This window comes from Rana temporaria, chromosome 7 (assembly GCF_905171775.1).
Source record: "Rana temporaria chromosome 7, aRanTem1.1, whole genome shotgun sequence".
NCBI classification, from domain to species: domain Eukaryota; kingdom Metazoa; phylum Chordata; class Amphibia; order Anura; family Ranidae; genus Rana; species Rana temporaria.
In genome coordinates, this window is record NC_053495.1 from 97327816 (window position 1) to 97354899 (window position 27084).

The 27084-nt window shown below is 40.9% G+C and overlaps 1 protein-coding gene across 3 annotated transcripts in view; it reads left to right on the forward strand.

Moving 5' to 3' along the window:
* The window catches only part of SELL (selectin L), a 195627-nt gene extending 181386 nt beyond the window's left edge, over window positions 1-14241 (forward strand). For all 3 annotated transcript variants that reach the window (XM_040359713.1, XM_040359715.1, XM_040359714.1), the window contains 2 exons: window positions 279-291; window positions 13930-14241. In XM_040359713.1, the coding sequence (XP_040215647.1) occupies window positions 279-291; window positions 13930-13945 (29 nt within the window). In that variant the 3' untranslated portion in view covers window positions 13946-14241. The remainder of the gene's footprint in view (window positions 1-278; window positions 292-13929) is intronic.
* The last annotated feature ends 12843 nt before the right edge of the window (window positions 14242-27084 follow it).

The following is a 27084-nucleotide window of genomic DNA, read 5'->3' on the forward strand; positions in this document are numbered from 1 at the left end:
GGTAATGTCATCTTGCAAGCCTAATATGACCTGTTCTAGTAAAATTTGTTTTGTGGACAAATTTGACATCTATACAGGATCTTTTAGATTCTTTTAGTTTGTATGTTTATTCAGTTTTAAGAAGAATTTAGGCTTTATACACCCTTACATTTCCCTTTTTAATGTTGATTCTATGATATGATTAACACGTTTTAGATACCTCTAGTGTTATAATATTCAATAATAAAAATGTTATATTTAAGTATTTAATTTTTACATTTCTGTTTTCTCTTTGCCAGCAAAAAAAGATAGGTAAGTTCCTTTAAGTACTTTATATCTGATGTTTAAGTACTTTGCTGATATGTTTATGAAATGGTGACATTTTTGAAATATTAACTGAAAGGTTAAATGACAGGAGTAAGTAATCAGTGGGCACTTTAAAGTCTACCATCCTGGAGGCAACTAGATTATATGTCAGGCAAGTAAGTAAGAATAAACGGAAGAAAAAAAACAATATAGTTCATTAAAGACTAAATTAGCATATAGAAGATTTAAGTCCTAAATACAGTATATGAAAAAAGTCCATCCCATTCAACTTAAACTTGTTACAAATAGAACCATTTAGTGCAGTCTATCTGGTCACCTTCTTTTGTGCACCTCCAAATGAAGGTCATAAACACAAGTGCAATCTTATCCCACTCACTTCTCCTCTTCCACCCTCATAGGATGTGATTACATGCAACCCTTTGGTTCAGAAAGGGGATTAAAGGGACATGCCCTACCTGGAGCCGTGACTGCTTCTTGGCCTTTAGTAGAAGCCTGTTAAAAATGATTTGAGTAAAAATGATCTAATTATTATTATTATTTAAAATTCCCATATGCTGGACTGTAAATTACAGGAATATGCTTTCCTTTTTCTTTTTTTTTTTTATACATTTTACCAAATACTATTCCTTTTGTTCTTACCCCTACCCCGTTGTTATTTCCCCTGCCTTCTGCCCTTATTACTGTTTAGATTTTATTTAGTTAAATATTTGGATATTTTAGTACAATCTGATTGCATTCTGGAGCTGTGGAAGGCAGATGCTCTCCTCATGCAATGTGAGGTACGTCTGGTAGGCCAAATGCACTAGAAGCAGTTCTCTGTATTATTGGAAGGAACCCTTAGTATATTAGATTCATTTTGCTAGATGATGCCAGTTCCTGAAGAGGTTATATTTATGAACCACGTGGAGCTCAGGGGGTGCTGTTATCTTGTTGACTCAGGACCATTGGCTGCAGACATAGGTTTGCCCCAGGACTTTCTTCCTTGTATGACTTGCACTGCATGAATGTGCACTGCAGGGCAGTAATTAATAGAAACCAGGCCCTTCCTGACCAGTTGTCTGAAATATGTGATCTATGCAGCATCTAGATTGCTATATGACTGTATGAAAAACTCAGAGTGCCCTCTGTTAAGGATCAGCTTCTAACTTCAACTTGTTAAACTAGGCTTTGACAATAAAATCTGGATGCTGATTGGTTTCAATGAAAAAATGCACCAGATTTTGCACTCTCCAGTTTTAGTCAATCTCCTCCAGTATATTGATATGTGTGAAAGAACATTGACTTAATTTGTCGGGCATTACAATAAAGTGCCCAAAAATTTGGGGTATTGCAATATGTTGCCCAAAAATCATCTCCCACAATTATGATCTGCAGCTGTCAAGTCTGAGTGCTAGAGTGCTCACACAAAATGCTGTAAAACACACAAAACATATTGGAACATATATGCAATGCTCCATAAATAAGTGTGCCCATATAAAAATAAAGCCTTACCTTTCCTAGTAGGGCTGTATGCATACACTGCTAAGATAGGGGAGCTAGGAGGGGCATTCCTGGACTGCACATTTGCAATCTATGCAGACAATGCCCACCAGGTAGGAGAAAAAAAGAAATGCCCACAAATGATGAATGATGGCCTCTCACAGTACATGAAAATGCAATAGTTTTAGTAAATATAAACAGCTAGATCAGCAGTAGTATAACAGTATTTTGACTTCTATCAGTGTCTGGTTAAAGCTTATAGGAGGAGTTTTTGTTTTCTCCTCTGACTGTCATATCAGGCTGCAGGACGCCTGACCCTCTGTCTGGACAGTGCTGATTGGCCCTGTGCTGATCACATGCACTCTCCCAAGAAAAAAAAAACCTCTTTAGCAATACGCACCAAACTGAGCATGTGCAGTTTTTCACCTAGCCTCTGTACTATCCGAAGATATATTGGGGACAGTGGAAGAAGGGGAGGAGATAGGTTCAAACAGCCTTTTTACAGAATGCGGAGGATTAACCCCTTAGGTTCCACAGTGACTAATTTTACTATTGTGGGTTTAGTAACACTTTCTAGGCTGCTTTGGAATTCAATGACTGTCTGAAAGAGCACTAACAGTGAGTTTCCTAGGAAGAAAGGGGTCAGGGGGCACCAAAGAGACAGCCTATACTACGTAGGTTTTTTTTTTTTTTTCAGAAAAGACAGCAGAGAGGCTATTCAGAATAATATTTTTGTGCAAGTCAGAGGCTGGGCTAGATCTTGCAGAAAATAATAATAAGACTGGAGTTCAACTTTAACTTAAAGCGGAGTTACACCTAAAAATAAATAAAAATACTGCAGCTGCTGAATTTTAAAATAAGGACACTTACCTGTCCAGGGCGCCCACGGTGTCCTCATCTGAAGCTGACCCGTCCGTCGGCTCCAAGTGGAGGTGCCGGTATTGCTAGTAAGGAATCAGGAAGTGAAGCCTTGTGGCTTCACAGCCTGGTTCCCTACTGCGTATGCACGAGTCGCGTTGCATGTTCTGAGTGGTCCCTGCTGTCTTCTGGGACCTTTGTGTCTCCAAGAAGACATCGGGGGTGACAGATGAGGGGCCAGGCATGGTGTAGATGGTGTAGTCGCGTTGCATGTTCTGAGTGGCCCCTGCTGTCTTCTGGGACCTTTGTATCTCCCAGAAGACAGCGGGGGTGACAGATGAGGGGCCCCATAGCAAGAGGCTTGCTATTGGGGGCACCTGGCAGGGGGGAGGAGCCAGGACCACCAGTGGAGGACCCAAAAAGAAAAGGATTGGGGCTGCTCTGTGCAAAACCATTGCATAGAGCAGGTAAGTATAACATGTTTGTTTTTTTAGTTTTTAAAATTACAACCTTTAGAATCACTTTGAGAAAATGCAGGCTAGTGCGCTCAAAACTACAGCACATTTGAAAACATCATTGCATAAAAACACAGCAAACATAAAAGAATCATATCTGCACAAAACACAGCAAACTTAATATAGTCATATCCGGTGAGGATTTTGTCAATGTTCTTTAATTTTCTCACTTCAACTCCTACCATACGTCCCTAAAATGGATCGAAGTCTTTGCCAAGTAACTAGTTCAAGGGTCTCAAACTGGTGGCCCTCCAGCTGTTGTAAAACTACAAGTCCCATCATGCCTCTGCCTGTGGGAGTCATGCTGGTAACTGTCATTCTTGCAATGCCTCATTGGACTTGTAGTTTTGCAACAGCTGGAAGGCCGCCAGTTTGAGACGCCTGAACTAGTTCATTTCACTTCTAAGTTGGTTAACTTTTTCTAGAAGATACTTGAGAGTGTAATAAAAGATTACATAGAATAATTTTTGCTACAAAGCCTGACTTTGTCAAACAAATATGGTTACTTTTTATAAAAAAGTAAACAACGAATAAGGCTGGGTTCACACATATGCAAATTGGATGCGGTTTTCTCGCATCCAATTCGCATGAAAGGCGAGTATAACTGGCTCTCAATGGAGCCTGTTCATACAGGTCTGGGGTGGGCACGGTCCGCATTCAAAAAGGGTCCTGTGCGTATTTGGGTCCGATTAAGATTCAAGTTCAGGCAAAAATTCGGACATGATTTGCACCTGAACTGGTGAACAGTGACACACCGGACCCCAGGCATGAACACGTGGTCATATATGTGTGAACTCGACCGTAGACAAAGGAGCTGCTGTGGATGTGATGATATACTTGGTTTTTGCACAAGCATTTGACACAGATCCCCACACACACTTGGAGCTAGATTCACGTAGCTTGGCGTACCTTTTGGCCGGCATAGCGCATCTCATATGCGCTACGCCGGCGTAAATCAGGGAGCTCAGAATGGTATTCTGCAAGATCTGGTGCCGTACATTGCGCCGGCGTAGTGTAAATAGGCAGGCGTAAGCCCGCCTAATTAAAATGTGTAAGGTAGTGGGCGTGTTGTATACAAATTAGCCGTGACCCCATGTAAATGTTTTCACGAACGAACGGCACATGCTCAGAGTCACGTCGCATATACTCCCTAAGATACGTCAGCTCAATGCTTTCGACGTGAACGTAACCTACGCACAGCCCCATTCACGTACCACTTACGTAAACAACGTAAAATTCAACGGCTGTTCCGACGTCCATACTTTAACATTGGCTGCGCCTCATATAGCAGGGGTAACGTTACGTCGGACGTAAGCCTTATGTAAACGTCATAGCGGTCACAAGTACGTTCGTGAATCGGCGTATCTAGGTCATTTACATATTCTACACGTAAATCTATGGAAACGCCCCTAGTGGCCAGCGTAATAATGCACCCTAGATACAACGGCGTACTAGGTCGGAGGAAGCTATAATTCAGGTGTATCTAGCTCCCAGAATGGCACGCATAGATACAACGGCGCATCTTTCTACTTACGCGGCGTATCTATAGATACGCCGACGTAAAACAATGCTGAATCTAGCTCTTAATATGTAAGTTAAAGTCTGCAGACTTAAAAAATTCAGTTTTTAAATAGAACCCCAAGGTTCTGTGTTGGGACCCTTACTTTTTAACATATTGATAAACGATTTGATGCTTTGGATTACAAGTGCAATTTCAGTGTTTGCAAATGACACCAAGCTATTCAGTGGAATAATGTCCTTACAAGATGTCTCCATCTTACAAGCCAACCTCAATGTACTGTTCATTTGGGCAACTGTGTGGCAAATGAGGTTTAACGTTGATAAATGTGTTCTTAGTCACCTTCCATATTTCGGATCTCATACACAATACACCCCAAGCTGCCTTCTTTCCTCTTCCACTGACCACTTTATATCTTCTTTTATTTAATCTAAATATTAAAAGCGGTTTAATTAAGTTTTCCTTGCCGACTAGCTGATTTGAATGCTGGGGATCCTTTGTAATAAATATATTATTTCACCCATCTACACATTTCCCTTGCTAGTTATAAATTGGTTAGAGCAGTTGCCATTTTTTGCTTTATACCTTTTTCAATAAAAACATTACCCTATCCCCGATGTTCTTTTTCATGTTCTATCATGGTTTCCTTTACCTACTACAGTTAAAGTGATTGTAAAGTCTCGTTTTTTTCTATAAAAAGAAACATGTTATACTTATCTCCTTTGTTGTAGTGGATTTGCACAGAGCAGCCCAGATCCTCCTCTTCTCCGGTCCCTCTTTGGCTCACCTGGCCCCTCCCTCCTGTCACTCAGGCTAGTATTGGGGGGCTGAGGGGGGCTGCTGCACACAGAAGTTTTTTTATCTTGATAAACTATTACAAAAGCCAAACGTGTGTACAGCAGTTGTACTACTATTATTTTTTGAGTGGGAACTAGACTAAATAAGATACAAAAACTTCTCACTTTACATCCACTTTTTTTTTTTTTTTTTTTTTTTCTTTTTTTTTTTTTTTTTTTTTTCTTTTCCCACTTCAGACTCCACCAAAGATAAAAAGGATCTTTTAGGCGAGGAGGGGGCCAGACTCTTGGCCCATATTTCACATGCCGATATCATCTCCTCTATGGTATCGCATCATAAGTGGGTGGTAATCTTTTATTTGATATATATATATATATATATATATATATATATTATCCTTCTTTTTTTTTTTTCTTTTTTTTTTTTTCTTTCCCCTTCCTTCCTTTCTTTCCGTTTAAATATTTCAAAAAGGAAAAAATTACTTTCCCTCCCTTTCCATTTCCACTTTAATTTTCAGAGAAACTACATCACTCTGGAGATCTGTATGGGAAAAACTACCCATCCTAACCCTCCCCCCCTCCCCCCTCCCTCATCTTTCCCTGCCAGTATCTATTTATTAATTTGATAGTTTCGGAGCCAATATTATACCCAAGCTTCCCTTTCTTAATTACATCACTGTCCCTTGCGCCCTGGTTCTTGCTTGTATGTGTGCGAGAGGCCTCCCGGAATCTCTTGGGCCCGGATGGTCTCTCCCACATCAATCCTATCAGTACGTGCTTATCCAAGTCGTGTCCAAAAAGGAGAGAAAAAAAAAAAAAAAAAAAAAAAAAAAAAAAAAAACATAAAACATACCTGTCTCCCCCTAGTTCACTGGATATCCATAGCATCAGCGAAACCTATTGTGTATTTAAATTTTTTCCATTTTTCCCATTTTTCTACAAATTCTTCCCAGTTCGCCTCATCTTTAAATCTTAGATGTTCTAAATTATAAATTTCCTCCACTCTATTACACCACCCGTGCAGGGAAGGGCTCTCTTTTTTCTTCCAATTACGCGCTATCTGGTGTTTTGCTGCATTCAAGAGTTGTGGAACCAAAGTTTTCAAGTATTGTTTTGTGGGAATTCGTGATCCATGTAATACGCATACCCAAGGGTCATCTGGGAGGTCATTATTTGTAATTTCCTGGATCTTTTTCCTTATTTCCCTCCAATATGTTTTTATTTTGGTGCATTTCCACCAAACATGCGCCATTGAGCCCACTTCACCACACCCTCTCCAACATTGTTGTGAGGTAGATTTTGAAATTTTATGTAATTTATCTGGTGTAAGGTACCATTGAACCAAGCATTTATAGTTTAGTTCCCTGGTATCATTATTTATTGAGGTTTCATGGACCCTAGTTATTATTTGATTGATCTCAAAATCATTTACCCGGGATCCCAACTCTTCCTCCCACTTCGCGATATATGGTAGAGCATTCTGTGATTTTGTTTCATTTAATATCTGATATATTTTAGAGATGATGCCCTTCTCCGTTTTTCCTTCACATAAATTTTCGAAAGGGAGTAAATTTGTTTCTGCTCTAACTGGTTGGGGAAGACTATCAAAAAAATGTTTTAATTGTATATAGCGCCATTCATTAATAAGAATCATATCCTGTTTATTTTTTAATTCCTGAATTGTTAAAAGCCTGTTAGACCTCATAACGTCTTTTAGTTTTATATTTTCTTGCAATATCCATTTTCCAAACCTATTTTTTTCTCCTGGTAAGAAATACTGTGTATCCGTTAAAGGGAGTAGGGGTGAGTTATATTCCCATTTATTTTTTTTGTGAATTTGATCCCATATAGTTAAAGCATATCTCGTAATATAGTGCGTTTCTAAATTAATTCCTCTATACTGTGCCGGTACCCAGATTAGTTTTCCCAGTGGTAGTTTACTCGTCGTGATTTCTAAATGTACCCACCTTTTTTCTGTATTATTTCTTGCTCAATCCATGAGGCGTGTTATTACAATTGCTTGGTGATATTTTTTAATATCCGGTGCCCCTAACCCTCCCTGTGATTTATCTTTAATCAGTATATTCATTTTAACCCGTGGTTTTTTCCCCCTCCAAATAAATCTTACAAGGAGTGATTGTAATTTTTTAAAATAGGTTTGGGGAATTGGTATCGGAAGCATCTGTAATTTGTAAAGTATCTTTGGCAAGATTGTCATTTTATATATGTTTATTCTTCCAGTCCAGGACAATTGCCCCGGAGCAATTCTATTTAACTCGGTTTTAACCTCGTTTAATAACGTCATAAAATTAATTTTATATAAGCTCTCTCTAGAGATTGCTAGCTTAATTCCCAGGTATGTTAATTCCTCTTTCCAGGCGAACTTAAAATCTTTTTGTAAGGCACTTCTATCTTTTTTTTGAATGTTAATACTCAAAATTTCTGATTTCGCGGGGTTAATTTTGAAATTGGATAATTTACCATACTCATTTATTATTTCCATCAGGTTAGGTAGCGTGGTCCTGGGGTTCATAACGTAAAATAATATGTCATCTGCATAAGCAGCAATCTTATGTTCCTCGCCCCCGGATATTAACCCCGCGATATCCGAATTTTGTCTTATTGTTCTTAGGAGGGGTTCTAATGCTAACGTGAATAACATGGGTGATAAAGGGCATCCCTGTCGGGTGCCATTTTTCATTTCAAACAGCTCTGATAAACACCCATTGACTTTGACTCTCGCTGTCGGTCTGTTATATAAAGCTCTTACCCATCCTCTCAATCTCGGGCCAAAGCCCATTGATTCTAAAGTATTTTGCATGAAGCCCCAGTCTACCCTATCAAAGGCCTTTTCGGCATCTATGGCTAGGAGTAGACCTGGGGCTCCACTTTTCCTAATCTCCTCTATCGCTAATAGGGTTCTAATCCCATTGTCCCTTCCTTGCCTACCTAAAATGAATCCCACCTGGTCCGTGTGTATCATTTCCTGCATCACCTTTTCCATCCTTATTGCAAGAATCTTGGAGAAGATTTTTAAATCAATGTTTAAAAGGGAGATCGGTCTATAACTGGAGCATAAAGAATCATCCTTGCCCTCTTTGGGGATTACTGATATAATCGCTTCCAACGACTCTTTCATCATCTCCCATTTTTCGCCAATGCCGTTAAAATAAGAGCATAATTTGGGAATTAATATATCTGAAAATTTTTTATAGTATGAGCTGGTCAAACCGTCCGGGCCAGGGCTTTTCCCATTTGGTAACATTCGAATGGCTTTGCTTATTTCCTCTTCTGTTATGTGGTTCTCAAGATTATTATATTTATTCTGCGCGATCTTTGTTAAATCTGCCTTTCTCAAGTATGTTTTAATTTGTTCCTCTTTTAATATATCCTCCTCCTTATTACTCTTTTCCTTAATTGAGTACAATTTTTCATAAAATTTAAAAAAACTTTTAACTATATCTGATGTCTTATATCTTATCTCTCCCGTATTTGTTTGTATTTTTTCTATATAATTAGCCATTTTTTTTTTCTTCAGCAAATTTGCCAGGTATTTCCCTGTCTTATTACTCCATAGGTATCTTTCTTTTTTAACTAGGTTTGAGGCTATTCGGGTTTCATGATCGATTAGTCCCTTTAATTCCTCCCTTTTAATGTTAAGATTCAGCAGGAGATCTCTCTGTCTCGTTTCTTTATGCAATTGTTCTAAGTCGAATATTTCTTTAACTATTTTTACCTTTTTTTGATGATTTTTTTTCTTCTTTTCTGCTCCTTCCTTAATCAGAATTCCCCTAACAAATGCTTTATGCGTTTCCCATATAATTGCTTCGGACATTCCTTCTGTATTATTTTCTAAAAAAAACTGTTCTATTTCTTTCCTTAATCTCTCCTCTATATCTACGTCCGTTAGTAAATCTTCATTAAGTCTCCAGTTTCTTTTCCCACAAGCCCTCTCTCCTATCTTCAGTTGTAATAAAATTGGTGCATGGTCAGAAAAAGTTGTAATACCAATCTTTGTATCTTCAGCGACCTCCAGTAATTTATGTTCTATTAAAAAATAATCTATTCTGGTATACGTCCCATGCACAGGGGAGCGGTATGTATAGTCTTTTTGACTTATATGTTGGGATCTCCAAACATCAACCAATTGGTGTTGGAACATTTTCCTTTTTAGATTTTTCCTCTCCCTAATTCCGGAGCCCTGTGCATGAGACGTACTATCTAATTTGGGATCTAACCATGTATTGAAGTCTCCTCCCAGGATACCATCTCCTATCTTAAAGTTCATAAACTCGTCTAATATTCCTGACTGGAATTTAACCGCATTTTTATTCGGGCCATACACATTCGCCAGGGACACCTTTACCCCATTCAGATTCCCCCCTAAAAAAAGGAAACGCCCTTCTTGATCTATCTTCCTTTTTTCTAGTACAAATCTAACATTCCTAGAGAATCCTATAGCTACACCTTTGGCACGACTTATAGGAGAATCCGCATAGAACCACATGGGAAACTCATCTGATCGGACCCTACTCTTGGAGTCCCTAGTCAGATGGGTTTCCTGAAAAAAGACAACATCTGCCTTCAGGAATATCAATTCTCTCAGTATGTTCTCTCTTTTGCTTGGCGCATTTAACCCTCGAACATTGTATGATATTATATTAACTTTTGGCATCCGAAACTATAGAATTATAATTTATTACAAAAATTTTACTGGCCCCTCTGCTTCCCTCTCTTCTACCCCCCCTCCCTCCCCCACCAAGCACCCCTCCCTCCTCCTCCCTCCAACCCATCCCCCCCTCCGCCATCCCTCCCCTCCTCCCTCTACCCCCCCTAGATTGGGGGAAAATGACCTTCCCTAGGTCTATAGATCCGTGGCCCTCACCCATGTGGCCCTACGGTTCTCCCCCCTCGAGGTTGAGCTCTAGGTAGGCGGGTTTGCGAGCAGATGCCCTCCCCTAATGGGGTTCCTGTGCCCCCCGTCTTCTCGTTTCTTTACCATCGTCCTTTCTCTTATCAAAATGGTCTAGGCCAGTAGGTCCACTACCCTCATCTGTCCCCCTGTTGTCTTCTTTCTATCTTTTCCACACCCACTCATCTACTGCCCCCCTCTCCCTCCCATCCCTTCATCTCCCCCTTTTATTTATAAAATATACTATTTGTTTTTTCTTAAGATCTGTTTCCATGGCTGCTGATCGTCATTGGGCCCCCTCTGGGCTTTTTCCCACCATCCCGGTATCTCAGTCTCTGGGATATTCAGCTTTTTACAAAAAGAAATTGTGTCTTCAGGGAATCTTAATGTAGCAGAGCGTCCTTCTTTTTTTCCAACCAAACATGCTGGGAAGCCCCAAAAATATTGGATTTCTTGTCGCTTTAATTGTTCCAATAATGGTTTTAGCACTCTTTTCCTTGCCAATGTTTCGGGGGCTAGATCAGGGAAAATCTGTAACGTTGATTCCTCAAATTTAGCAGGACCGTTGGCTTTCAGATGTAGTCGGATTCGCTCTTTGTCTTGAAAGTTGTGGAATCTTACGATTACATCTCTCGGTAATTCATCCGCGACTCCAACAGGTTTTCTTATTCTATGAATTCTTTCTATTTTTATTTTTTCTGTTGCAGTTTTACCCAACATCTGGCCAAAAATTTTATCAGTTTTTCCCTGTAGATCTTCAACTTGTTCGTCTGGGAGTCCCCTAATCTTCAGATTTTTCCTTCTATTTCGATTTTCCTGCTCTTCCAATCTGTATTTTAAATACCTTTGTTCTTTCTGTATATCTTTCATCTGATCTTTAAGTTCCTTGACTTCTACTGCCTGTAGATCTATTTTCTCCTCTGTTTCTTCTACTCTCCTCAGGATGTGGTTCATGTCTTCATGAATAAGTACCATTTCTCCTTTTAGAGAAGATTCCATTTTGTTCATTACCGTTTCCATCCTAGCAAACATTTTTGCAATTTCTCCTTTGGTTGGAAGTTGATCTTCTGTCAATCCGCTCTCTTCCACCTCATCGTCTTCCTCGTCTGCTATAGTAGAGGATCTTGCTCCTTCCAACCCCTGGGATTGTCTTCTTAATCCCATTTTCTGCGAATTCTCTGTGGTTTTTTTTCTTGTTGAAGCCATTTTTTCCGGTGTATCTTTAACTGTGTTCTTTAACATATATTTTTTAATTGAATTTGGGCTTGCACTTATTTTTGGTGGGTTTGCTGTAGCCCCTCTAGGTAATCTACCCCTCATTCTATTATTTATACATGCATAACTCCAAACTTATGTTAAAAAAAAAAAAAAAAAAAAGGACCATGCAAAAATGATCGACAGTGCCAAGAAGATCAACAGTCCCACCAATCTATTCCGGGAGTGCCGGGCAGCCAAAAGAGTTTATATTTTATCAATACTCCTATACATTTTCCCCTTTTCCCCTTCTTTTCCCTTTCCCTTTTTCCTTCAGCAATCAAAGCCGTTTCAGTATTTATTAACAACTAAACCCTTTCTTCAAACTTCCAAATTCTTTAGGCAGGCCGGAACCCACTTGTCGATCACCGCTATTTAGCTAATCCCGCTGGTCATTGGCTTTGGTTTTTAGAAACTATTTGTTCTTCCCCCAATGATCAAAGGGGTTACCGAGACTGGACAGGAAAGGACCTGTTTTCCATGGGATAAATTATGTACATGCTTTATTTCCCCTTTTCTTTTTTCTTTTTTTTTCTTTTTTCCTCTGTCACTCCCTGTCTCTCTTCGTTTTCTCTTCTTTTCCTTCTTTACACACACTTCTTTACACAGACTAAGTGCAGTATTGGGAGGTTTTAGGGTATCAAAAATGTCATGTATTTTCGTTCTTATTTCAATCGCTAATCAATTCCATTAACCAGATGTCTCTTATGGTGCCTGTTAGTGCATTCTCACAATTCCACAGTTCAATGCAACTGTAGCACTATAAGATGATCACTATACTGCGTATGATATATGTATATGATATAGTCACAATATGGTCACACTCTCCATCATAGTTTATCACCGTCCCATTTATTTATTTTTTCTGCCCACTGCTCCTTATGTCAATAAAGTTATTATGTCAGTGATTTTTCAGCGATTTTTCAACTTTTACAGACTGCCAGGCAAATACAACGTCTATTAAAAAGGACTGAAATGTTCTACTCACCACTCCGAGTCCTTATAATGCTTGAGGACCTATAAACATTTTACATATTACGCAAGTTTACACCTATATTGTATATTATTCTTTGTGACTTCTGTGACTTCTATTACTACTCACGAAACCTGGGATACGCTGTGCCACTTAGAATCTTCCCGATCCTGTTGTCCTCTGTATGCTTCTATTAGCTTCTATTAGCTCTGTGGTCTGTGGCAGGTAACGAGGAGGAATCCAAAAATCGGTCCTTCACAATGCTGCCTCTGCTCGCGTTCACTCTGTACTCTGCTCCAGGCTGCGGCAATCTCTCCTCTCCTCCCGACAGACCCGACTGTCAACGTGCACCGCGCCACGTCTGTACTACTCCAGCACTACTCTAGCACCTCAAGCCATAAGCACCGGGCCAACATGCGAGAGATAGAAGCAGGTTCAAGGTTCAGGGTAAATGGTGAGGAAAAGTAAGGAAGGCTGGTAGGACGGAGGGGAGGGGGAGACGGGATAAGACGGGGCGAGGACCTGAAGACCTCCGTTAGCATCCGTTGCTACCGCTAAATGGCTCCTGGGCAATGAGTCAGTGAGTGCATACCGCGTGCATACCGCTGGCGTGCCGCTGCTACGGGCTACGGGCTATGAGTAACACGATCATCACTGGGCGTCATGGACAATGCTTCACACCCCCCGACTTCCAGTGATCGCTCTGACCCGACTTCCCCGAGCCAGCTCTGTCCGTGCTCCCGCACTCCCGTACAAGCCTCCGGGTTATCCTTCTTGGATCAGCACACAACACGCCATACGTGCTAAACGCCAGCCCTGATCACCTGCATCTCCTCCGAGTTCAACGGTGCACAGGTGTGGCAACTGCTCACTCCCTACTCCACATGGAGCCCCTCCCTCACATTCACCTGTTAGCCTTTGTTACAACCACTTTAAACATTAAAAAATATATATTATTTGCCTACCCTTCTTTGTGCATACACTAACCTTTCTGTCCCCAAACTATGGATTGCAACATTGCCAAGCACTGCCGTTTGCAGTAAAGGGCTTCCTCATTGTTTGCTGGAGGAAAGCCACTATGCAGTAGGTACTGGGCACCGAAATGCAAAATGTAAAGGCAAGTATGGGTACCAAATATGGGGCAGGCATTTTCTTTAAATACAAAAGTACATTAAGTTTTGATAATAGATGCCATGATAAAAATGTTCTAGTGGAACTATTGTCTACAATGATTTTCTGATGCTACTAAACTATACTTTAATCTTTCATCATATTATTCCAATGTACATTATTCTTGTTTCACTGTTTTCTTATAGGAAAAACGCCTATTAATATGAGGACGATGATGATAATAAAACCTCAGCAGTCAAAAACCCTTTGTCCAATTCATACAATATTTGCCATGATAATGATTAAGCAAACTATTACCAAATGTATTCTGATTTACTCTAATATACAAAGTATATAATAATATATAATATATAATAATATAATACATTTACACCTGCAGCCATGCTGGTTGGATAAAACCTTTATTTAATCATATTTTATTTTAAACATACTGTAGCTTCTTGATAATTATATCAACATTTATTGAACACTGTTTCCTTAATAAACCATTACAAAAGTCAAACGTGTGTACAGCAGTTGTACTGCTGTACACACTGCTATACTGCTATTGTTTTTGTGGGAACTAGACTAATCTTTATTGTTCATGGGATCGTTCAAATCAGCCATATAATGAAAATGGGCATTTCGTCCCATTTTTGAATTGACTATAATTTTTAACTAAGTTTCAATAGTATACTGCGCTATAGACCAATAGGTTAAAGAGCTAACACCACAATTTGACAAACATTGTTCATGATTATAGAAAGTTAAAAAGTACTGCGCTATACCTGTACATTGATATACAGTGACTTATTCAGAAAGTGACATATAATGATAAAAAAAATTCAAACAAATGTATCATACAATCCTATCCAGATTGAACCATTCACTTATGTATATAAATGAAAGTCCATACGTGACATCAAAAAGAAAAATGTTCATAAATATAAAAAGCCCAAAGTGTATCAAACTTCCATATTGATAGAAGAAAGCCTTTATATTCCAAAGATCACCACAGTGTGTAAGCCGTCACCAGTATATAGGTTTAAATGCTGATGATGTCTTATCAGACGAAACATGTTGAGTTGATCATCTATCAACTGCATTCTATTACTATGGTTTATTGGATTTAATGATGACATGCCTGTTTTCTTCCTGTTGAATATAAGTGCTATATTCTTTTAATAAATGCAATATAAATGGTTTTACACTACGTAGAGATTCTTTTTGCTTCTATGACATATGTCCTACTGAGTGAGAAGTTTACCGTGACTGATGTGGGAATGGATGGTGGATCTGCTACACAGTTTTGAAGTCTAGGAGGGCTTAGTCTCCTGATGCTCATCTGACACTATGTTAATAACATTTGAGTCCACACTATCCGGTAAGTGCATTTTAGCCTATATACTGGTGACGGCTTACACACAGTGGTGATCTTTGGAATATAAAGACTTTCTTCCATCAATATGGAAGTTTGATACACTTTGGGCTTTTTATATTTATGAACATTTTTCTTTTTTCTGTTTGATGTCACGTATGGACCATAATTTATAAACATAAGGCAAGTTAATGGTTCAACCTGTATAGAATTGTATGATACACCATTTGTCTGAATTTGTTTTATCAATATATGTCTCTTTCTGAATAAGTCACTGTATATCAATGTACATGCATAGCGCAGCACTTTTTAACTTTCTATAATTAACTGAATCAAATAAAGTGAGTTTCACATTTACAAAAAGTGATCTTTAAACTAAAAGTCTGGAAAATTAAATAAACATACCCAGAAACACAAAAGACTTCCTATGTTTATTTAGCAAAGATTTCTTGGGAAGTTGCTTATATAAGTCACAGTCGTAAAGAGGAAGTAAACTCTACCCCTCCTGTGCTGCTTTTCAATTAGATCATTATATTAAATTCTTCTAACATATATACAATATTATTTAGCCACAATCGCATGTTCCTTACTGTAATTGAAGATGTTTAAAAAAAAATTCTCTCGGGGTAAGCCAGCGCCATATTAAGTGTTGTTCTCTGTGTCTGTAGTAGGAAATACATCCGCCCTTTGCTTAAATCTCGCGCATGCGCAATCGTTTCTCAGCCAAGCCTCCTTCTAGTTTCAGAGGCTAAGCATGTAGTCTCACGGTATTTGAGAGCAGTGCCGCTGGTAGCAGATATGACAGTCATGGCACACTGCTTAATTGATTGATAGCACAAAGAGCGTGTCGTGAATCGGGGGAGAAAAGCGCATGCGCGGGCAACGTCATTACCAATAACGGGACGGATTTCCAGCAAACCGAGCAAGTAAGATGACATCTGACGACAGCGACCAATAGTGCTTTTAAAGCAGATTTATATGGGCTAAAGTGATGGGAGAGGGTTTACAACCACTTTAAATGATTAGGATAGATTTACGTACTGAAAACTGAGCTAGGCTGGAGACTGCCCTTTCTTATTCTACTCCCCTTTGACACATTTTTGCTTTTCGTGTGATAGCTATAGGAACATTATACCACACTCCTAAATATACATTTACACATATACACATATATAACTTACTTTGCTTCTAGATCACATCTCTATGCCATCAGCTGCTCACTCCTGATGTAAACCATTCTTAATCCTCTGTTGTAAAAAAATGTGATCAGTCTTCATATTTGCCTGTTGTGACAGAACCCACTGGGGCAGATTCAGGTAGATCAGCAGATCTTTAGATCCGCTGGATCTAAGTTTTTTACGTTCCGCCGGTGCAATTTAGCGAGGCTAGTGCATGATTCAGCAAGCACTTACCTCGCAAACTGCACCGTTGGATCGTAACTCCCCCCGGCGGAATGCAAATTCCGCGGCTAGGGGGAGTGTACAATTTAAATCAGGCGCGTTCCCGCGCCGATTTAACTGCGCATGCGCCGCCGCGAAAAAGTCCAGTGCGCATGCTCCAAATGACGTCGCTAGGACGTCATTGTTTTCGGCGGGTACGTCGATTGCGGCCATCGGGATTCCTGATCGCGTTACGCAAACGACGTAAAAAATTTAAAACTCGGCGCGGGAACGTCGGCCATACTTAACATTAGCTACCCCTCATATAGCAGGAGTAGCTATCCGCCGGAAAAACCCGAACGCAAACGACGTAGAAAACGAGCGACGGGCGGGCGTACGAACGTGAATCGGCGGTTTTCCTCATTTGCATATGCGACGGGTAAAAAATAGCGACGACACCTAGCGGCCGGCGGGAGTTTACAGCCTAAGATTCGACTGGTGTAAGTCACTTACACCAGTCGGAACTAAGGGAGATCTATGCGGAACTGATTCTTATGAATCAGTCGCATAGCTCCGACCGTCGGATCTCACAGATCCGACCGTCGGGTCTCACAGATACGACGGCGGATCAGGAGATCCGCCGTCGTATCTATTGCTGAATCTGGCCCACTGTCACTGTGTGTTTTGGAAGGGACTGGGGGCGGGCCTCCTACTGACAGATTATGGGCCAGAAAAGATACTGGGGACCTGCTGGCACTGAGACAGGAGAGGTTACCCCGGCAGAAAGACCTGGAACCTTAAGACTACTTTTCCAACATCCTCGAGTTGACCCGTTCGGGGTCCCACTGTGGCTGTTGGACTGTTTCCCAGGGGAAGTATTGTCATGGACCTTGGAATGCGGAAGTGTTCCTCCTTGAAATCTGTTACACAGTGGGGGGTCTTCTGCTCTGTCTTAAGGCTCCAGACGGCTCCATTGTTCTGTGTCTGGCTATTGTGTACATTGATTGCCCCCTGGGGCTTCTGTCTCATTACACATAGACTTCTATTCAAGCTATCGGACCAATCCTTGCTGACTCATTTTCAAGTCCTTATTTGCATGGCTAAGAGGACCTGAAGGAGGACTACATGTACTTTACAATTGACCAATAAGAAATCGGTTGTTGGGAGCGGGATGTTCCAAATTCTGTATAAAAGTGTTGTGTGCTTCCAATAAAAGTCTTCCTGTTTGAACTTACAAACAGCCTGCCTGGTGTTTGTTCTAATGGATTCCGAACGGCACATAGCTGTAGTTCGGATCCCAGAGCCTTGGATGACCGAACCATCAGACGTTGTGATCTGCAAGCTGACTCAATAGTAGCAGAGGAGTGTCGGGGGAGCGGAACCAAGCGAGCAAGGGTCTCGTTACACCTGTATTGATGGGTGAATTTGTCTGGGTTTGATTTCAGAGGGGGTTTGGTGAATCTTATTCACAATTGGGGAACCTGAACTTTATGGTAAATCCAGTTGAAGTCTATAGGTGGTGCAATAAAATTCAGGCTATTTTTAAGGCTATCAGGCAAACATTTGTCAACAAAGGGCATAATGAACTGGGCACTGCTGTAGGGGGACAGTTGACGTTTACATTTTTTTTTTTAATACTGTACAGAGGGAACATAGTTCTTTTTAAAGTGGCTTTGTAGGCAACATAAAATAACCACCAATCCTTTAAAATGGAACTAGAGGGGTCAATACTCACCTTTCCAACAGTCCCTCACCCCTTGCATGTCTCTTTTAAATAAAGGCCTGCCTGCTCGCCGTTTGTTATAGTATGACTTCAGTTCTGCCTTAAATTATATGCTTGGGAGATATCTAAAAAGTGATTGAACATGTTTTTTTTTAAAATAACAAACAGGTTTATATTTGCCTCCTTTCTTACTTGTATGCACAGAGTGACCCGAACCTTCTTTTGTTTGGTGCCCCACCAGCGCTTTTGGCTCCTCCCCTCCGGCAAATGCCCCCATAAAAAAACTGCCTTCTATGGGGCTCTGAGATTGTAGACACAGAAAGCAGGACTCAGCCTTTCCCCTTGCTCCCTTGTCATAAGCTTTGATTGACAGTATTGGGAGCCAATGGCTCCCACTGCTTCAGCAAAGCCTGTGAGACTGGGAATTGAGGGGAGAGAAGAGCTGCAGATTTGCACAGCACTGGATTGAAAGAGGGCTCAGGAAATTAAAGAGGGGAGGGGGGATACTAATGCCTAAACATCTTTTACCTTAATACAAGGAATGCATAAAGGTAATAAAACATTTTAGGCTTTAGAACCACTTAAAGCTTCACATGGTGTTATGGGACAGTACCATTTTCACAGTATTCTGGCATCACATATTTTGCATGTGTTATTGACGTTTAACCGCTTATGGACCAGCCGCCGCAGTTATACTGCGGCAGGTTGGCTCTGCTGTGCGAAGCGTCGTAGCTGTATGCCGGTCGCTTTAAGCGGGCCAGCAGGTGCTCGCCCACCACCTGCATCACCGGGGTGTCTAGGCTCACGACCAGCGATTGCGATGACCATCGGTCGCGAGCGATCGTGGGCACGAGAGACAGAACAGGGACGTGTGTGTGTAAACACACAAATCCCTGTTCTGTTCTGTGAGGAAAGGGAGATTGTGAGTTCCTAATAGCTAGGAACCACATTTCCTCTAGGTCAGTCCCATCCCCCTACAGTTAGAACACACATTAGGGGACACAATTAACCATTTGATCGCCCCAAATGTTAACCCCTTCCCTGCCAGTGAAATTTTTACAGTAAGCAGTGCATTTTTATAACACTGATCGCTGTATAAATGCCAATTGTCCCAAAAATGTGTCAAAAGTGTCCGATGTGTCCGCCATAATGTCCCAGTCCAGATAAAAATTGCAGATCGCCACCATTACTAGTAAAAAAAATAATAATAAAAATGCTATAAATATATCCCTTATTTTGTAGACGCTATAACTTTTGCTCAAACCAATCAATATACGCTTATTGTGCATTTTTACAAAAGATGTGTAGAAGAATACATATCGGTCTAAACGGAGAATAAAATCGTTTTAAAAAAAAATTGGGGATATTTATTATAGCAAAAAGTACAAAATATTGTGGGTTTTTTTTTCAAAATTGTCGCTCATTTTTTTGTTTATAGCACCAAAAAAAAAAAGAGATGATCAAATACCACCAAAAGAAAGCTCTATTTGTGGGAAAAAAGGACGTCAATTTTGTTTGGGTACAGCGTCGCACTTGTCAGTTAAAGAGATGCAGTGTCGAATCGCAAAAAATGTCATGGTCATTGAGCAGCCAATTCTTCTGGAGCTGAAGTGGTTAAGCTTCTGCATTGAGCTTTGCTTAAATACAGCAGCAGTACACTCCTGGAAGCCAGAGTACTTCATGACAAACCGATGTACCTCCAGGTTGAGGATATGTGTCAAGCCAGGCACATGTGTGATTTTTCCGAGCAGATTAGTGACATTGTCACACACAACCTTGTCTGTCTGAAGATGGCATGGGGTCAGCCACTTCTCAGCCTGGAGAGCTGCAATCCTAATATATAGAGCAAGCACACAACATGCAAAAAATATTTTTGCAATATAGTATTCAGCATATATAATGTAAAGGTACAGGTACAATAGGTACAGATATCCAAAGTATCAAGCATAATACAGCTACACTGTTAATTCCAATCTATATCCAAAATAGTACATGCATGTCTATACTGTAGGTAAATTTAGCACTACTTAGTCATATAGCAGCTGAAGTTCATAAATACATACAAGAAGCTAGTATCCAGAATAGAGCAATAAAAGAGAGGGCAAAGTTAAACTGTACATATATGGATTGAAATTCAGCCATTTCAGCAGGAATGGCCGTTTCTGTTCATGAGAAGTTGATCTATCGACTACTCATAAACTGACTTATTTGAAATTTTTAGTTTGATCAGCGTTGCAGCGCTGATCAGTGTATTCTGCCAGTGGAGTCCAGCTGACTTCTCCGCTGTCAGAATACAATGACACAGCATGGAGGATTCCTGCATCTAGAATGAATGTGTGGATGGGAAAATGCGTTCAGTTTTCTTCCATTCAGAATTCTGGCTGAATAAAAAAAGCTTAACAATGCATGGCAAGCTTTAGACTCATGTGAAAAGAGAGTAGGAAGAAAACCCAATGTTGTAAGGATGAAAGAGCACATTTTCAAGAACCCACTTACTGACTTACCGTCCAAATACAGACTTCATATGTACAATGGCTGATAGTATGACACGTCACTTCTGGTTCCTGTTTCTGGTTGCCCCATCTATATCTGGCCTTCACAGCAAGGGGCACATGGAAGGGTAACACATGCAAAACAAAGCCAAAGAAAATTCCCAGCTCAACTCCCCAGCCAATCTGATACCAACCGAATTATCTTGTCTAACAGTTTGCATTAAAAAAAAGCTGCAGAGTCGCTTCAAGGTAACCCAATATTTCTGCAGTCCTAACTCTTGTAAATTTATGAGAGCCTCTACAGTGGAAGCACATGCATTTTAAAAGATAGATAGAGGGCAGGTGAGCCTGGAGGTAGCCCCGTCCTATTTAAAGGCACAGGGGTACACTGGACACCCAATACATACATAGCACAATGGCAGCAAAGGTGTCCAGTGTGTCCCGTCACCTATATTACATCAGTAACAAACAATTGGCCGCTGCCCCCATCTATAACTGGCCTTCATAACAAGGAGCATAGGTAAAATCCTTGTGGGTGAAGTCCATAGCTGGCACGACTCGATGGGAGAAGTTCATGACTTGTGTGTATTCTGAAGGCCAGTGCCCGTCAATGAACTACAAGTCTCAGCATGTCCTGTCAGGTTCCCATTATTTAGCCCGCTGACCCGTGCTCTCTTAAGACACAAACCTCTGCCTTTTTATATATCACAGGACAAGAGGCTGGTCCCCAAAAGCCTGAGAACATGAGCAGGAAAGAAAAGCAGCGTTAACTCCTTCTCCCTTTTAGCTCTGAAATTTCTGTTTAGTCTAATTAAGTAATATATATATATAAATATATATATATAAATAAATACACACACACACACATATATATATATATATATATATATATATATATATATATATATATATATATATATATACACACACAGTTGTGCTCTTAAAGTGGTTGTATAGGGACATATTCTACTTTTACCTACAGGTAAGCCTATAATAAGGCTTACCTGTAGGTATAAAGAATATCTCCTAAACCTGTACGGTTTAGGAGATATTCCCCCCGCAATGCACCGCTGATTGCAGCGGCGCATGCGCAGCGGGGATCCTCGGCTAAAGGGCTAAAGGGCCAGCAGCCGCCGGACCTTGCCGGAACCAAATCTCCCGCGCGCATGCGACGACATCGCCGCTCCAGCCAATCACCCGGAAGACACGCCGGAGCAAGATGACATCTCGCTCGGTGTGGACCAGGTAAGTTCTCTACACCTCGTTTTAAGGTAAGTATTTCATAATGAGCTAGTATGCGGTGCATACTAGCTCATTATGGCTTTTGCCTTACAGGTGTAAAAAAATAAAAATGTGGGTATACAACCGCTTTAAATTTACATACCCTGGCAGAATTCATGATTTCTTGGCTATTTTTCCGGGACTATGAATGATAACACAAAAACTTTTCTTTCATGTTTACTCTTTTTAAATCATAATAACAGAAACTACCCAAATGACCCTGATCAAAAGTTTACATACCCTAGAATGTTTGGCTTCAGTACAGACACAGACGCGCATAGGTTAAAATTGTATTCAAAGGTTAATTTCCAACATTTGCGGCTTTTTAAATCATGATTAGTGTCTGTGTATAAATAGTCAACAAGTTTGTTAGTTCTCCCATGGATGCACTAAGCAGGCTAGAAACTAAGCCACGAGGAGGTAGAAAAGAACAGTCAAAAGACCTGCGTAACAAGATAATGAAACTTTATAAAGATGGAATAGGATATAAAAAGATATCCAAAGCCTTGAAATTCCAGTCAGTACTGTTCATTTACTAAATAAGAAGTGTAAAATTTGGGGATCTCTTGATAACAAGCCATGGTCAGATCAAGAAAGATTTCAGTCACAACTGCCACAGGAACTGTTCGGGATACAAAGAAAAACCCACAGGTAACCTCAGGAGAAATACAGGCTGCTCTGGAAAAAAAATTGTGTGGTTGTTTTTAAGGAGCACAAAAAAGAGCTGCATGGTCAAGTTGCCAGAAATAAGCTTTTACTGTACAAGTTCCATAAAAAAAGCCTGGTTACAATATGCCCAACAACACCTTGACATGCCTCATTGGCTTTTTGTGGCATTGGCTCCGTAAAGGCTTCCTTCTGGCAGCTCAACCATGCAGCTCTTTTTTGTTCAAGTACTGTTGAATTGTGCTCCTTAAAAACAACTACTGTACACCGTATTTTTAGCGAGCAGCCTGTATTTCTCCTGAGGTTACCTGAGGGTTTTTCTTTGTATCCTGAGCAATTCTTCCGCCAGTTGTGGCTGCAATCTTTTTTGGTCTACCAGTCCTTGGTTTGGTATTAAAAGAGACCCTAATTTTCCACTTCTTACTAAGGGATTAAACAGTACTGACTGGCATATTCAGGGCTTTGGATATCTTTTTATATCCATTTCCATCTTTGTAAAGTTCCATTACCTTGTTGGCTCATGGCTCAGTGTCTAGTCTGCCAGCCTAACAAACTCCATGACCATTTATACACAGACACCCATTTTGATTTAAAAAGCCACAAATGTGGGAAATTCAACTTTAATTTTGTGGGAAATTCAACTTTAAGGTGTGTGACACCTTCTGTTCCTGTACCAAGGCCAAACATTCCAGGGTATGTAAACTTTTGATCAGGGCCATTTGGGTAGTTACTGTTGTGATTATGACTTAAAAAGAGTAAACACAGTTGATTGATAATGAATGGCTTCAGCCAAACACTAACCCTAAGTGAAAGAAATGTTTGTATTATCATTCATTTTCTCTGAAAAATGGCCAATAAATCATAAATGCTGCCAGGGTATGTAAACCTATGGGCACAACTGTATGTACAGATGCTTATTTTTTAGGACTTATTGACAAGGATACTTTAGAATACCTGATTCCTAAATTTCCCCGGTTACCAACCTTTTATTCTTTGCCCAAAACGCACAAAAATGTAAAAAACACCCCCGGTCGACCCATCGTGTCCGGCATGGGATCCCTTACAGACAACGCGAGTAAATTCGTAGATGCTTTCCTTATGCCTCATGTCACAAGCCTTCCATCATACATTCGTGACACCTCTGATCTTTTGAAACACGTCGAGGGGACCCAAGTCCCTCCTGACGCCCTGCTCGTGGCTCTTGATGTCGAGGCCTTGTACTCGAGCATCCCCCACGAGCAGGGTGTCAGAACGGCTGGGTCCTTCTTATATGAACAGGAAAACACTTCCTGGTCACTGGTTAAATTTATTTTACAGTTATTATCATTTATCCTTACTAAAAATTATTTCACGTTTAACGATGAATTATTTTTGCAAAATCAGGGCGTAGCGATGGGCACATCCTGCGCCCCAGCCTATGCCAATTTATATCTTGGCGGCTGGGAACGCTCATTACATGCTAATGACATCTTTCGAAGATTTTTGGATCAGGTTTTACTTTGGTATAGATTTATAGATGATTTGTTTATTATTTGGACTGGCACCTCTGAGTCTTTGTTAGAATTTGTAAGTTTGCTTAATATAAATGAATTTAATCTTAAATTTACCGTCCAATTTGATGACACTCGGGTCCCATTCCTTGACCTGACTGTCATCAAACAAAGTGACGGCACTTTACATACGGACCTCTACCGTAAACCTACGGCTGGAAATACTCTATTATTTGCTACCAGTGCCCACCCCAAACCATTAATCAGAAGTATTCCTTTCGCCCAATATTTAAGGCTACGCAGGAATTGCACATTATCTAGCGATTTCAAAAAACAGGCAGATGCTTTAAGGTCACGCCTACTTGATCGTGGCTATGCTCGAACAAACCTCAAAAAAGCCTACAACAGGGCTTGCCTACGCTCTAGGAATTCGCTGTTATACGATACATCAAAACAGAGGAATACAATAACCTCAGCCAATAATCCCGTACGTTTCATTACCACTTATTCCGCCCATCACAATGTCTTACGTGACATCCTCAATAGACATTGGCATATTCTTACTGATGATAGCACTCTGTCTAAACATGTGAAATTACATCCCGAAATGGTCTATCGCCGTGCGTCTTCACTGCGAGACCGACTCACTCAGAGTCACTACACACAAGAACGCCCGCCTCCCCCAGCACTTAGGGGAACTTATCAATGTGGCAATTGCCCGCGTTGCCCATGGGTACTGGAGGGTAAACGGTTTATCTTACCCAACAATGAAGTTTTCTTCCCCCCTTTTCATGCTGATTGCGGTACTAAAGGTGTGGTCTATTTAATGGTATGTAATTGTAATGCTTTTTATGTTGGAAAAACAATTAGAGAATTTCGCCAACGTATTGGCGACCATCTGTATGACACGGGTGCGGGTAAATTGACTACTATTGGACGTCATATAGGACTTTATCACAGGTATGACTTGACAGTGGTACGATTTCTTATATTAGAGGTCATCCCACCACATCCACGTGGTGGTGACTGGGACAAATCCATTCTCCAAAAGGAATGTTTATGGATAGAACATTTGAATGCTACGATTTACCCAGGTTTGAATGAAGTTAATTCATATAGGTCCTTCATATAGGTGGGATGTCGATGGATTAATTATTCATTCACCTACATCTGTTTTAGTTTTGATAGGTTTAAGATATTCTTTACCTTATTTCAACAATCAGAACAACTAAACCCCCTTTTTCCCATTCAACTCTTTTTATGAACACCACCACTGTCATATGACTACTTGAAGTCCTAGTATTTCTATTTTCTAAATGCTACAAGTATATTTTATAGATGTTTGCTATACTTCCTTTGATTCTTCTCGCTCTGACTGTCGTTTCCCTGAATTTTTGAATTATTCTTGTTCAAATGACTCCACAATGTAATGTATTGCAGGCATATCCCCCTGTTTACATTTATAATTAAAACGTTTGTGATACCCATATATTTATGATTATGTTTGTAATCCTTTCTTGTATGTCTTAATGTTGTGCCTTGTCAGCTCAGGACCTTGGTTACGTGATCGGGCCCGCCCTGGCCTCTCCCCCTCCTTTTTGATTGGCGCACGTCGGACCCTCCAGACCACGGGCTCCAATCGGAGCCCGCTGTTTGCAGCCCTGAACCCGGCTTCTGGTCATTGGGTCTCAGGACTGCAAGGCCGCGCATCGACGAATGCGCGCCCGTCTGGATGGTGAGTCGCGTCTACGTCACGTCCATGTGACCTATGACGCGACTTGGGATATCCCATTTAAGCTGCTCCACGAGCAAGCTGAATGAGACGCACGGAGCTCTCCCTGGGGACGCGCTGACACTCCATAGAACTTGGTAAATATACACTGTCCACGCTGACCTTGCACTGTATGCTCTTGTGTCTCTCTATTATTCCAGACATTCACTTCCAAACTATGGGCCAGATCCTCAAAAGAGATACGGCGGCGTAACTGCTGTTACGCCGTCGTATCCCTGGTCCTAACTATGGAACTGATCCACAGACTCAGTTTCCCATAGTTAGGACGAAGATCCGACATGTGTAATTGAATTACACTGCCGGATCTTAAGGATGCAATTCTAGGCCGGCCGCTAGGTGGCGAGGCCATTGAGGCCGGCGTAGAATATGCAAATGACCAGTTACGGCGATCCACGAACGCTCCGACGGGCCCGACGCTCTAAATCTACGTCGTTTACGTCGAGTTCCGCCGCGTAAAACTAGGGCTAAGCCCTAGTTGTCCTAAGCCATGTTAAGTATGGCCGTCGTTCCCGCGTCGAATTTTAAATTCTACGTCGTTTGAGTAAGACGTCCGTGAATGGCGCTGGACGCCATTTACGGTAACGTCTAAGCAAATGACGTCGGAGCGACGTCAGTTAGCGCAATGCACGTCGGGTAATTTACCCGACAGAGCATGCGCAGTACGTCCGGCGCGGGAGCGCGCCTAATTTAAATGGGACTCGCCCATTTGAATAGGAACGCCTTGCGCCGGACGGATTTAAGTTACAGCGCCGCAAAATTCCAGGTAAGTGCTTTGTGGATCGGCACCTAACTTTGGAATTTTGCGGCGGAGTAACTTAAATCAGAAAAGTTACGTTGCGCCAAGGCTTTGTGGATAACCCCCTATATGTTTGGTACCATGTCTCTTCTTAGATTGGTTACTGCCTGTGTCTAACTACACCGGCTCTCCTGTCAGCTTGCTGGTTCCCTGCATACAATCTTGTGTCACCCGCCCCAGCATCGTTTAAACTGATCATTATATCCTGGACGGTAAGCTAGTTTAAATTAACCCATCCCACTCCAGCACGTATTGTCACTTCCTGGTGTCCCATTCATTCAATTATCAGCACTTCTGGTTGTCCTAATCATTTTTCGTTTGGGTACCCTGGATTTTCACTTTTCACTACCCCCCCCTTCCTTCC